Genomic DNA, 12,397 nt, shown 5'->3' on the forward strand with positions numbered 1-12,397 from the left:
AACAAACATGTTTTCCTGGTTAAAACAAAAATGTTTTCCTGGTTAAAACAAAAATGTTTTCCTGGTTAAAACAAACATGTTTTCCTGGTTAAAACAAAAATGTTTTCCTGGTTAAAACAAAAATGTTTTCCTGGTTAAAACAAAAATGTTTACCTGGTTAAACAAAAATGTTTTCCTAGTTAAAACAAAAATGTTTACCTGGTTAAACAAAAATGTTTTCCTAGTTAAAACAAATGTATTTTCCTGGTTAAAACAAACGTGTTTTGACCAGAAACAGACACACACCTGCAGTTTTTGTTAAAGCTTCAGAAGTTTTTTCATTTGTGAAATTTGTATAAACAATATTTTATCAGATGTAGAGTTAGTAAGGCATCTCAATCTTGTTTTTAAATAAATAATGAATGAAAACCCGTAAATTAAACAAAAGCCTGCGTGGAAGATGATGACCTCACCGCCTGTGCGGCTCTGTCCAGGAAAGCCTGCGTGGCGTGCGGCTGCAGCACCGTCGACCACGCGGCTCCGGACGGCGACGCGGAGGACGATCAGCGGATGGGACGCCTTCTCGGAGACTCGCCATGCTCCCACCTCACCGCAAAGGTCAAAGGGGGCGGCGGCCTTCGTGTGTACAAAAGAAACCGAATGATTGTGACGAACCCGGTGGTGTCGCGTAAAGACCCGACTTTCAACACCACCACGTATGACTGGGCGCCGGCCGGACTCAACCAGAAACTGGTGAGACGCAGCATGAAGCAGGAATCCAGTTAAAACTGTCAGTTCCTTGTGTTACATAATCATAACGTCGTTATGAAAGATTATTCTTTTTATTTGTTTCTGTTGAAAATGTTTTAGCATTAGCTTCTGCAAAATACCGTGTTTGTGGAGCATTTCGTGCTAGCAGAATTAATGTTTATGATCAATGATCTGAACTCTAACCCGAACACTTGTGCAAATCTTGTGCAATTTGCACAAGATGCTAATTACATTATTTACACACAGAAATTCACAACACAACAAACCGTACTTAATGAATCTCCTTTAGATTTATAAGGTCAGTGTGTGTCAAACTCGAGGCCCAAGGGCCAAATCCGGCCCGCCAGAAGTTTTTATGCGGCCCTCTAGACTCACAAATAGAACCTTTAAGATGACAGATGTGTTTTTAAATAATTTGCCAATCAAATCAGCAGTTTTGTATGTAGAGTACTAGATTACACAAAGGTAAAAATGTATTTCATATAATTTAGGGTAAGACTTTATTTGAAGGAGTGTGCATAAGACAGATGTAACACCTGTCATAAGTCTTCATAAATGTTTATGACTTACCATGAAGTGTCATTCGGTAAATAATGACACTTCATGACACTTTTATTGCACTTTTAATGAAACTTTTAAAGCAACTCCACATTAGTAGTGTTATTATTTACCAGTTAATGCAAAGTTGACACTTTCATTGCCCTTCATCTAAAGTTTTAACTCATTTAATTTCAATGGGAACTTAATCAAATTTTAACATTTTTTTGAAACTTTGCTTTATCAATACTTTCTGCCACTTAAAGACATTCTTGTGGCCCAAAATAAAAATGAGTCTGACACTCCTGTGTTAAAAGAGAAGTAAATTAAAACTGTTTGAGTGTTTTTTTTTAACTCCTATCTTCTGTTGGAAGCACTAAAATGTATTCCTCAGCCGGCTCTTCTTGTCTGCTTTGCATTAAAATCAGCGCAGCCTGTAATTACATGACAGACATTTCTGCGGCTGAGAGGTGGATCCAAACCCAACAGAAACACCAGGTCTGCCTCGTCCGGGTTGGACTCGGCTTGCTAACTCCAGGCTGTTAGTCACCGTCTGTCAGCAGCGAAATAAGCTGACGACGCACAGCTGTATCACAGAAAAACACCTGGAGAGAGCGAAACCGAAACCCGCTGTTCAGGTTTCAGTGGCGGGAAGCTAAAACTGAACCAAAGAGACGAAGATAAAACCAGAGATCAAATACCATCAAATAGATCCACAACCTAAAAAGGTTTTTTAAGTTTAAACATTTTTTGGGCTTGATTGAGTTAATTTATTCTCAGTTATATGAACGAGATTTGGGTCACTTTCTTTCAAAACGCTCGTTTTATTTAACCAAGTATAATAAACAAAATAAAAGCTGTTTGGGTGCAGCAAAGTCGCCTTTTCGAGCCGCGCTTTGGTGCCCCCGATATAAACTTTAAAATTAAACCCAGACTCAGTTTGGCTTTGTTAACGGGACTTTAAATAGGCCAAAGAGTCTATAACTACACCAAAACAATAAAACACCACTGCATTTGGGCTCATATTCATTAATATTTGTAGAAATTTAATTTTTTGTTTGTTTTTGAATTAATAGGATTGTCCACAAAACTTTTAACTTGGTAAACTATAAAATTCTGTTCATTTCAGTTTGTTTATATGGTAGTAATTCAATTCTCGACAATCAATTGCATTGTGTTGTTGACTTTACAGAAATTTTGCTTGATAATCCTCCTGTCGCTGATCTCCCTCCACACTTTTTCCTTCCACACAACTTTCTATGAACGTGCTGTAATTTTTCACAATGATAAAATTGTGAAATTTTTTTTAGCATTTTTCACAGTAAATCCACCTACAGGAGGTGGAGAGTAAATCACCCATTTAACACAGAACCAATACAGAACCAACACAGGGAAGAAAAGAAAATCTATAATGCATGCTCAATCTTTCTTCTGAAGTCTGATTAGAAATGAAAAATCAACTTCTATATATGCTTAAACTGCAGGAAGAGAAAAATCAACACAGCTTCAAATCATATTTCACACATAATGTCAGAAAAATGTTTCAGTGACGTTTTATTGTCAGAAATGAAAATGTGAGGTAAAAATTAACTTCAGATTTCCATAATATTCATTGTAGATCAGATGATCACTTGTGGACATTTGGGATATTTGGAGCTGAAAGTCTATTACTAATTCTTAGGGATTTTTTTTCAATAGAATGATGTTGAAATAATAAAAAATATCTTTAAGGACAGTCATAATCAGCAAAATTACACAATTAGTAGTAGTATAAACAATAATATGCAAAATTATTTCACTTATAACATGGAAAAAAATCTCTTATGAAATAATCCAATGGAATTGGATCTTTTTCATCAGTATTAGGGAATTATTGGTTTAAAACAAGCTCCTTTTCAGTTTGTCTTATTTCAAGCTAACTAAAATATTTACATTAGAAACTAGGCAAAAAAAGTAGGTAAAATTTTGTTTTTGCAGTGAACTTTTGCACAGTAAGATGCCTGGAGGAAGAATTTTATATTTTTATCATTATATTAAACTTAGCTGAACCCTATGTCAGTGTGTAAAAGTTGTTTTTTGTCTCTTCAGGCCATGCAGTACATGGAGCTGCTGCCTGAGAGCCAGCGCCCTGTCTCTGGGACGCCTGGTGCCCTGCAGCGCCGGAGGCATCTCCTCAACCAGCTCCCGGTCTACGATCAGGACCCCATGAAGTGTCAGAGTCTGGGCAGCGAGGACGAGGTTCGGCTCAGCCCGTGAATTCGACAGCCCGTATTTATGGGCTGAAAATAGGAGAGGAGGAGTTCATTTCTGCCAAAAAAAAACTTCTAAACTTTTAGATTAATCTCAGAAATTTCCTAGAAATTTTTTTTACATTTCTGAGTATGAAAAGTAAAAAAGACTATTGTGAGATTAATTTAAGACATTTTCTTGGGGGGGGGGGGAAACATCTCTGAAAAAAAATTCTTGAAAAAAAGTTGCAAAAGTCAAAAATGTTTCAAAGACTAAAAATTGTCTTGAAAATATTTGAGGTTAATTAAAAAACTTATGAGTATTTTATAAGCACATTTTAAACTTTTGTGGTTCAGAAATGTCTTTGTTTTTATTTAGAAAATTTCTGAGATTAATCTAAAAATTTCTGAAACTTTTGGTGGAAATTTCCGCATCCTTTCATATTTCTATCTTTAATGGCCCTGACTCGCCGATTCACACAGGCGACTTAAAGTGTCTAAGTTTTCTTTAACCGATTCACCTGCAGGTTTCGGCCATGATTCTGTTCGTGAAACAGTTCAAACTGGAGGTTCTGGGAGTCGGGGAGGTCGGCTTACCTGGAGAGGGCGGCGCTCTGAAAGAAGCAGCTGCTCAGCGGACAGCAAAAGAGGTCAAAGATCGCGGCGACAAGGCAGAGGCCGTGCAGCACCAGAATCAGAGTGTGAGCCGCAGCACCACCTCCTCTGCTGTGAACGGAACCGACGACAAAACTGAATATGTAAGGAAATTAAGAAAATTAAAAACAATTTTTATATAAATCTAACAGAAGTGAAACAAAGAGCAGAGCTGGAACATCAGTTTAAGATTTCTGAAACTCTACTTTAAAAAAAAAAGAAACTGTGGGTTAATTTCTGCTTCAAGGTTTTATAGGTTTTATTAAAAAAATGTTTATTACATTTTTAGAAAATGAGAGTTTAGTTTTATGGTTTCTGTCACCTTAAATCCAACTAACCTACTGCTTGCCACGCCCCCAACTCAACGCTTAAACTCGCATATGAAAATGGCTGCAAACAGATGTGCAGTTATACGACCGTACATCACCAAATGTGACTTAACATCAGGAAGGTTTCTGAAACTGCTCATTTTTCACACACTAAAACCTTTTATACATATTTCTCATGTGACATCACATTTCGGGGTTCTTTGTGGCTGATAGCCATATTGGTAGGTATTGTTGCTATATAGTTGCTATGACAATAAACAAGCCACAGCATTTGTCTCATACAGTCGATCCTGATCAGCAGAGATTTTGTCGATGTTTATTTCTCTTGCTCGTTGGTCAACAGTGTCAATATACTTTCTTTCTGTTGGACTCGAAGTCATGGTTCATCTTTGCTTGGCGATGTTCTTGCCTACCAAGATGACGGTTCAGTGGCGCGGATCACTTCCAGTCCAGACTTGTGGAAACTATGTATAGCCAAAAAATGGCTGGGTGTGTTTTTAAGTACGTAGACCATCTTTAGAAGCAGATGAAAACCAAATGGAAGTATAAAAACATGCAAAATGTGGATTTTGCAAAAAAGATACCCTCCAAGAAACCCCCCAAAAATAATTATGCCGGTGATCAAGGTTTCCAGCTGTTTTTGTTTTATATTCAACCTTTTTTGTTCCTTTGTCCCCCAGCGGTGTACTGGCTGCCACGGAAACGTCTCAAAGGACAGTCCGGTTGTTTACGCAGAGCGCGCAGGTTACCATGACGCCCTGTGGCACCCCACCTGCTTTGTGTGCTCAGAGTGTGGCCACGGCCTGGCGGACCTGGTCTACTTCTGGTCCAATCAGAAGCTGCTCTGCGGACGGCATTACTGCGAGTCGGTGTGGCCGCGCTGCTGCGGCTGCGACGAGGTGACGCGCCTACTCTGAATGCATGATGATCGTTTCTTCACTTTCAGCTGCTGCCTTTGAGTCAACGCTGCTTCTCTGTCCTCAGCTCATCTTCTGCAAGTCGTTTATCACGGCGGAAGACGGACGGACGTGGCATCTGCAACATTACTGCTGCTGGAAGTGCGGCCAGAGCCTGGATTCGCCCTGTCAGCACTGATGAAACACATCACAAGCAGATGTGATTATTATTACTGCAAATCAAGTGCAACATGGCTCTTTCTGTTTGTAGACAGTTTTAACATGTAAATTCTAAGTAATAAAGAGCTGAATTATGTTTTTAGCTGACATGTAAGGCTGTTTATTTTCTGGCTCCACTGACACAGACAGTAAAACGGTTATGTTAGTGCATGAAACACTTGAAGGGACATTAAACTGTCCACAAAGCACTTAGAGACTCACCCAGAAATGTGTTTAAAATGGCTGAAGGAACTTCCTCTTGATCTCTCAGCTCTTAAAGCTCTGGCAACAGCTTTGTACGGAAGCCCAGAAGTGATATTTCAGGAAAACATCATAAAACCAAAGAAATAATATGTATAACAAGGAATTGCAGCATCCTTAAAAAGTCTTAAAATCATGTACATAAAATTAAAGTCTTAAAATATCTTAAATTTAAGGCCAAAGTAAGTTGGCCTTAAATACTGTAATCATAGGTCATACACATCTTGTCAAGGCAGGACTGTTTAATGTTCTATATAGTTATTTATTTATCGCAGGACTTTTCTGTCAGGCAAAGGTGTGAGTCACATGCAGAAATCTTCACTGCGTTCTGTAACTCGAGGTGGTTCAGGCTACCGCTGCTAATATACTCTAGCTAACCAGGTTTTATGCCATGGGTAAGTTTATCATCAGTTAGCTCGCTAAGGCTAGGTATTCTTGGGGGTTAGGGACTTGACACCTCCTCTAAAAACACTTGTAACTGCCCATTTTAACTATTTAAACAACAAATGTATCTTAATATGCAGTAATACACACAGTAGAATCGGTATTAGCACAAGTACGACAGGAGCTAGCGTTCGCTATCTCCACTCTGAGGTTCAGCCAATCACAGCAAAGGAAGATTAATGCCGCTCCTGGATTGGCTGCTTCACAAACGTCAGCTAATTGCATGTCAAGTAGAATTGCGCCTACAAGTAGGCGCAGTTTTCTTTCAAATGTTTTATATATACTCATCAACAAAGCCTATTATTATTCCTCAAATAATTTGGAGTCTCTTTCCACAGAAATTCAGTGAATGGAGTAGAATGGGGGTCCACTGTTGTTGATATTTTAAATGTAGGATCTTATAAGTATCTGTATTTTTAAAAATTGCGTCGTGAACTAAAAATGAATGTCAACTTTAGGCTTTAGCAAAAAACAAAGGAAAACGTAATGCAAGTGCTTTAAAGGGGCGTCAGGTTGGATTACATACCTTCCCAGTGCTCAGCTGACCTACTCCCTGCAGGAATGCGAGGTATTCCGGTGGTCTCTGAGTCGACGTTCCCGGGAAGTGCCGTCACCCAGCTGATCCACAAAAACAGGTTGGGTTATTTTTAGTCCTGAAGCGAAACGATTTTAGTCTGATTTGCCGGGATTTGTGGCTTTTAATAGAGTGCTGTGTAATCGTAGAGATTTTATGGAGGAGCTGGATGCATTAATCACTTCCTTTAGTTTTTGAAACATAAATTATACACCAGGGTTTGAACTAATATGGTCAAAATCAGACATCGAAGGCTTCCAGCTACATTATTACACAAATAAAACTCACATGTCATTGCTGGCAGCCATCTTAGGTCTTCACAGCACGTCTCTGCTTTCATTTAATGGAAATTGTGCCTGAGGTTTGAATGGATGTTTGAACATTCAGTTACTGACTTCAGTTTACAGCTTCAGGAAAGACATCAGCAATGACCAATGGGAGTGATTGTTGCTGCCTAAAAAGTCTGAGAATTATTAGAAGGGTTTGTAAGCAAGAAACATCTTTAAAAAGCTGCCAGTCTTGAATCACATTTTCCTTTTTTTTTTGTTTTGTTTTAAATACAAAAGTCTCAAGCCGTAATCTTTGCATTGTTTCTGATACGTCGCTAACAACAGCGATGGACGAGACCATTTATCGGGTTACTTTCTGCTTCTAAAACCGATGGAAAAGACTGTTGTGATAAAGGGAGTTAGCCTAGCATCTCAATGCTAAACATGTAGCAGTAATAGTGTAGTAGTAAGCAGTAAACATGTAATGTTAGCATCCAGTCCACACTCCCAAGGTATTTTTGCATCACTTGAAAGTTGAACTTTGAACCAGTTTGATGGTTAAATAACCTAAATAACAAATTAAGAATTATAAATATTTGTTGTTCAGGTTATACGTATACCTTTTTCAATAATTTAACAGCAAAAGAGATTTTGAATTGAAAATGTTGCTTATTTTGTAAACTCTGTTGGTTTCCATTAAAAAGTTTAATTGCAGTCCATGAAATCAACTCTAGTTATGAGTCCCACAACTAGAAAACCCAACAAATATGGAACCATCTGTGCAGCAGCTGCTGGCCCTAACAGCATCACCAGGATCCAAAACACAGCAGCAGAACGGACCAGTCAAAGCCCAAACCTCAACCTGGTGGAAACGGTGGTGGAAGCTGTGGAGAAACTAACGTCTGCAAGAACAGTGGACCCAAATGAGTCAAATTTAGACAGAGGCTGCGCTTATTTATTCTCATCAGTTTTCTTTTAAGCATTTTTATGAGAAATTTGAAATCGAAAGAGAAAAGCTTTTATTATTTTAGGAAAAGTCAAAAATAAATTAGATTAACTGATAAATCTGGATTGTTGCTGATTTGCTGTAAGCAGGAAACTTCTGCTGCCAATGTTTTAATCCCCTCATTTCAGTTATGAAATGATCATCCATCCCTGGTATATCCTCTGCTGTAAATATGGCAAACAATTAACCCATCAGACATGTTTTGGACTGGAAGAAGCTGGAGTACCTGGAGAGAACTTATGCATGCACAGGGAGAACATGCAGAAAGGCCCCAGGCTGGGATTTCAACCCAAGGCCTTCAAGCTGCAAAGCAAAACTCATAACTGCTCCACCATGCTGCCAAACTTTGATTTCATCATGTTATAACTAACACAGAAAAGGCAGTTTAAGATGTGTACACATATTTATTTCTTTTTTAAAATTAAAAATATAAAAAAGACAAACATATCCCTACAACAAAATGCAAACAATGCAGCAAGGCTGCTTCAAGCTGTTAATCCTCTTCTTAGGAAAACATTTTCAGCCATATGTATTATTTAATCAATGTAACAATATTAATCTTGGTCTGGAAAAAACATAGAAAAGGACAATTTATAATAATACTGTAATTCAAAGGAATACTGCTGTGCACTAAACAGCTGCTATTCATTATGGCAACCAAAATTAACAGAATAACTTCACTTCACTACAGACATTTGATAAAAGATTCTATAATTTTCCATAATTTTGGGGGTGGGGGCAATCTGAATTTCCAGAAAAGTCAGCATTCTGGGAGTAAAATCATAATTTTGTTTAAAAAATAAATTCTGAACTTTGAGATTAATTTCAGAATTATTTTATGCTGAATCCTTTTCCGCACAAAGGTGTTGACTCATTCATTTATAGGATTATTTATTCCTAATTTAGACCCACAGAAGTAGTCTCCCCAGCTGCTTTTCTGTTTGTTTTAAACACTGTAAACTCTGGAGGTGACGCACTTTAGGACACAAAAACATCCGAAGAATTAGACCCAACAGTTCTGTTTCAGCATAATTTCAGTGTAATTCACAATTTTTAGGATACCACTAGCTATGTTTCCATAAGCCATAAAATTGAAGTAACAAAAATAAATACGTTTAATGGAAACACACTAATTTCCTGAAAAACCTCAAGTTTTTCCAAGACAGATTTTTGGGCTGGAATGAGGTGGTTTTTCAGCCATATCAAAATGTATGTATGTGGTCAGAGTGCAATGGAAAGGCTTTGTTGAACATCACACGTGACCAACAGCCGGATGTTACTGCTGGCAGCAAAGATGGTTGGAGGCTGATGGTTTGTTGTAGTCAGCCATTTTACATTAGAGCTATGGATTCAACACGATGGAATGATGCACAACTGTTTATGATCCATGATGCTGTGAGAACTATGATGGAGCCAGCTGCACATTGTTCTAAAATAAAATAAAAAATATTCACCATCCTACTACTTTCTTCTTCGATGTTGTCACCAGTAGTAACATCCGGCTGTTGATCACTAGTGCAATGCTTGGTGGGGGGCGGGGGTTGTTTTCATTGCTTTTTTGCTAAATACATCTGTTTCCATATGGCTAAAATTTCCCCCATACTTGGAAAAACTTTTTATGGAGAGTTTTTCAAAATTGGCATGTTTCTATTAAGCAAATTTATTCTCATAATTGCAATTTTATGATTAATGGAAACGCAGCAATAGACAAAGATTTGCGCACGTTTGTAATGGAGAAACGTCTCCTGATATGCTTTAGTTCGTTAGGATGAGCCACTTCATTTGCCCTGTGTTCTCATCCGTAATGCTGTCCTACTCCTTGCTGTCCTCGTCGTCCGGCCCGCCGCCCTCTGACGGTAATATCTTCATCGGTTTGACGCCTCCCACGTAAAAGATCGGAAACATTTTCTCAGACCAGCTGTGTGAGAAGGTGCAGATGTGCTTGAGGGTTTTTGGGTCGGTAAAGGACAGTTTTCCCCTCTCCAGGTCCAGATGGATCCGGATTGCCTGAAGCTTTCCTGTAACGTGGAAGCTGGCGGGCGCTCCTGGGGAGAAGTAGGAATATTTTTCTTTGGAAAAACAAACAGCCCACAATCCTGACTTGAACTGAATCGGTTTCTTCCTTTTGAACGACTCTTCTGCAACGCCAACGAACCAGCTGCTGCAGTCTGCCACCTCCACGGTCCAGAAGTGGACGCCCGCAGTGAAGCCCCTGGAGGCCGAAATGATCCCCTCCGACTCAAACCTCTCGGGATTCCCGGGAAGTTTCTGTCTGCTTCCCCGCCTCACCGCAGCGAGATCCTCACAGATGAAAAGTCCCGGTCCGGCCGTGTTTGGGTCCAAAATCACTGGCGTACGGGACACTACTTGTTTGACCTTCTTCCAGGTGTTAAAGCGCAGGTTGCCCAGGTGTTTGGCCACATCTATTAGTGCTCCGGCAGCCGGCTGGGGCAGCTCCGGTAGGGGGCGCTGCTGCTCCGTTCCTGCAGCGCTGGAGCTGCTGGAGCTCTGCAGGAACGCAGCATCTTTACATCTCAGTGTCCTCTCTGCAGATTTGATGGTGTCATAAAGAGCAGCCATGACTCCATCTAGAACCTTAATCTTCTCGTTCACCTTCAGACTCTTCTGCTCCTCTTCCTCCTTCACCGCAGCCACCCTGACCTCCTCTTCATCACGCAAAACCCGCTGCAGCATCCTGAACTCCTTCCGTATCCTGGCCTCCGTGAGTCGGGCCTGGGAGTGAATGTGTTGGGCGGTCAGGTCCAAGTCTTCCTTGACTTTTGTGAAAAGCTTGAGTTTCTCCTGGAGGGGCATGATGGACTTCCGCAACGCCTCCCTGCGGTCCTGCGCCACCTCAGCTGCGGGCCGGAAGACGTGGCCGCTGTGCTGCTTGGAGTCCCTGCAGATGAGACACACTGGCTGCTGGTGGTCCAAGCAGAACAGCTTCAGTTTCTCTGAGTGCAGCTGGCAGACATCTTCACGCTCCAGGAGGAAAGCCTCGCACGTGTTCTTCAGCACCAGGTTGCACGTGGGCTCCTTGCGGTCGGAGTCGCAGTTGCAGACCGGACACTTCCGGATCTGTTTCTGCGTCCACCACCTGCTCAGACAGGCCCTGCAGAAGCTGTGGCTGCAGGACAGGAGGACGGGGTCTCTGAAGATGTCCCGACAAACGGGGCAGGACAGTTCCTCTTCTAAATTTGAAGCCATGTTGTCTTAACGCTGACACAAAGGTAAAAACAGGAAGTTAGATCAGCGATTCGCTCTAAATAAAGTTATTTTCCAGTCTGAAATAAACTTACGTTCAGTTCACCAAGTCAGTTGGGCGACAAAGTTTACGATTCCGGAGTCTTTGAGGTCTCCAGAGGTAAACAAATGCTGCTTCCGGTGACGTCTTGTCGAAGCCCGCCACAGCCATACGTGAACACGGCCGCCATATTGGTCAGGGACATATCGCTTCCTAGTGATAGGGTAACTGCACTCAACAACGGCGAACTGCTGCCACCTCCTGCTCATCTTGTGGTTGCACTGCAAAAAACATCCCAAAATCTAAACAACTTTTTTGGTCTACTTTCTAAAGTTTTTGGGATGGCTCTTTTTACTTTTATTTGAGTAAAAATACATTTAAATAGTCCTACTCTTTGTTGAGAACAATTTTTGGGTACTCTGCTCACCTCTGACTGTTGTGAATTGTTAACATTTTTGCTACCCTGATAGACCTGCACCTGGTATTTATCTTTTTCTGGGACTCTAAACAGGTGTCTGTAAATCAGTGCTGTCACCAGCTCTAGTCCTCATGTCTATTTGTTCCTCTTTAAAAAATAAAACAAAACCACCCCTTTAATTCCAGGCTATCATTGTTTTGGTACCTGTGAATTATGGAAAGCAGGAGGTGATGTCCCACCCCTTAATGCACTCTGCACTAGCAGGAAAAAACATATTTTCAGTCAGTTTGATTTGTGATTTTGTCGTTTCTGATAGATTTTTGTAATTTTACATCCAGGATCTTCAGGAGAATTAAGCGAAACCCAAACTCCTTGTTTTCATCCTTGTTCTCAACTAAGGCCTTCTGTATGGCCAAGAACATGAGTCTGCTCCCTCATGGTATTGAAGCTCAGAAGAAATGTTCTCTAAACTGTTTTCATGCTTTTTAGTTACTGCAACATTTTAACACAAGCTTATTTGATCCAGAAGATGCTGCAGCCCTGCAGCTGCTTCCAGTATTCCTCCCTG

General features: G+C 40.4%; 2 protein-coding genes and 1 long non-coding RNA gene across 3 annotated transcripts in view; 1 reads left to right on the plus strand and 2 right to left on the minus strand.

Moving 5' to 3' along the window:
* The window catches only part of lmcd1 (LIM and cysteine-rich domains 1), a 14,557-nt gene extending 8,836 nt beyond the window's left edge, over positions 1–5,721 (plus strand). The window contains exons 3-7 of the mRNA XM_007559718.2: positions 474–732; positions 3,376–3,525; positions 4,043–4,273; positions 5,179–5,397; positions 5,483–5,721. Of these exons, the coding sequence (XP_007559780.1) occupies positions 474–732; positions 3,376–3,525; positions 4,043–4,273; positions 5,179–5,397; positions 5,483–5,593 (970 nt within the window). The 3' untranslated portion in view covers positions 5,594–5,721. The remainder of the gene's footprint in view (positions 1–473; positions 733–3,375; positions 3,526–4,042; positions 4,274–5,178; positions 5,398–5,482) is intronic.
* LOC107837028 (uncharacterized) lies at positions 5,497–7,621 on the minus strand. Its single transcript, XR_001663001.1, has 4 exons — positions 7,181–7,621; positions 6,865–6,971; positions 5,836–5,905; positions 5,497–5,589 (listed from the first exon to the last, which is right to left on the minus strand). It is a non-coding gene; the product is annotated as an uncharacterized LOC107837028 (long non-coding RNA).
* Positions 7,622–8,537: 916 nt separating this feature from the next.
* On the minus strand, positions 8,538–12,349 carry LOC103143258 (tripartite motif-containing protein 35-like). Its single transcript, XM_007559719.2, has 2 exons — positions 11,467–12,349; positions 8,538–11,386 (listed from the first exon to the last, which is right to left on the minus strand). Exon 2 carries the CDS (start codon positions 11,372–11,374, stop codon positions 9,980–9,982), a length of 1,395 nt encoding a protein of 464 aa, XP_007559781.1. The 5' UTR covers positions 11,375–11,386; positions 11,467–12,349; the 3' UTR covers positions 8,538–9,979.
* Between the last annotated feature and the right edge of the window lie 48 nt (positions 12,350–12,397).

Source organism: Poecilia formosa, unplaced genomic scaffold, assembly GCF_000485575.1.
Source record: "Poecilia formosa unplaced genomic scaffold, Poecilia_formosa-5.1.2 Scaffold106, whole genome shotgun sequence".
Classification (NCBI taxonomy): Eukaryota; Metazoa; Chordata; class Actinopteri; order Cyprinodontiformes; family Poeciliidae; genus Poecilia; species Poecilia formosa.

Bases quoted from the DNA above. Each gene is read 5' to 3' on its own strand.
- LOC103143258 (XM_007559719.2), bottom strand. From the start codon at position 11,374: ATGGCTTCAAATTTAGAAGAGGAACTGTCCTGCCCCGTTTGTCGGGAC.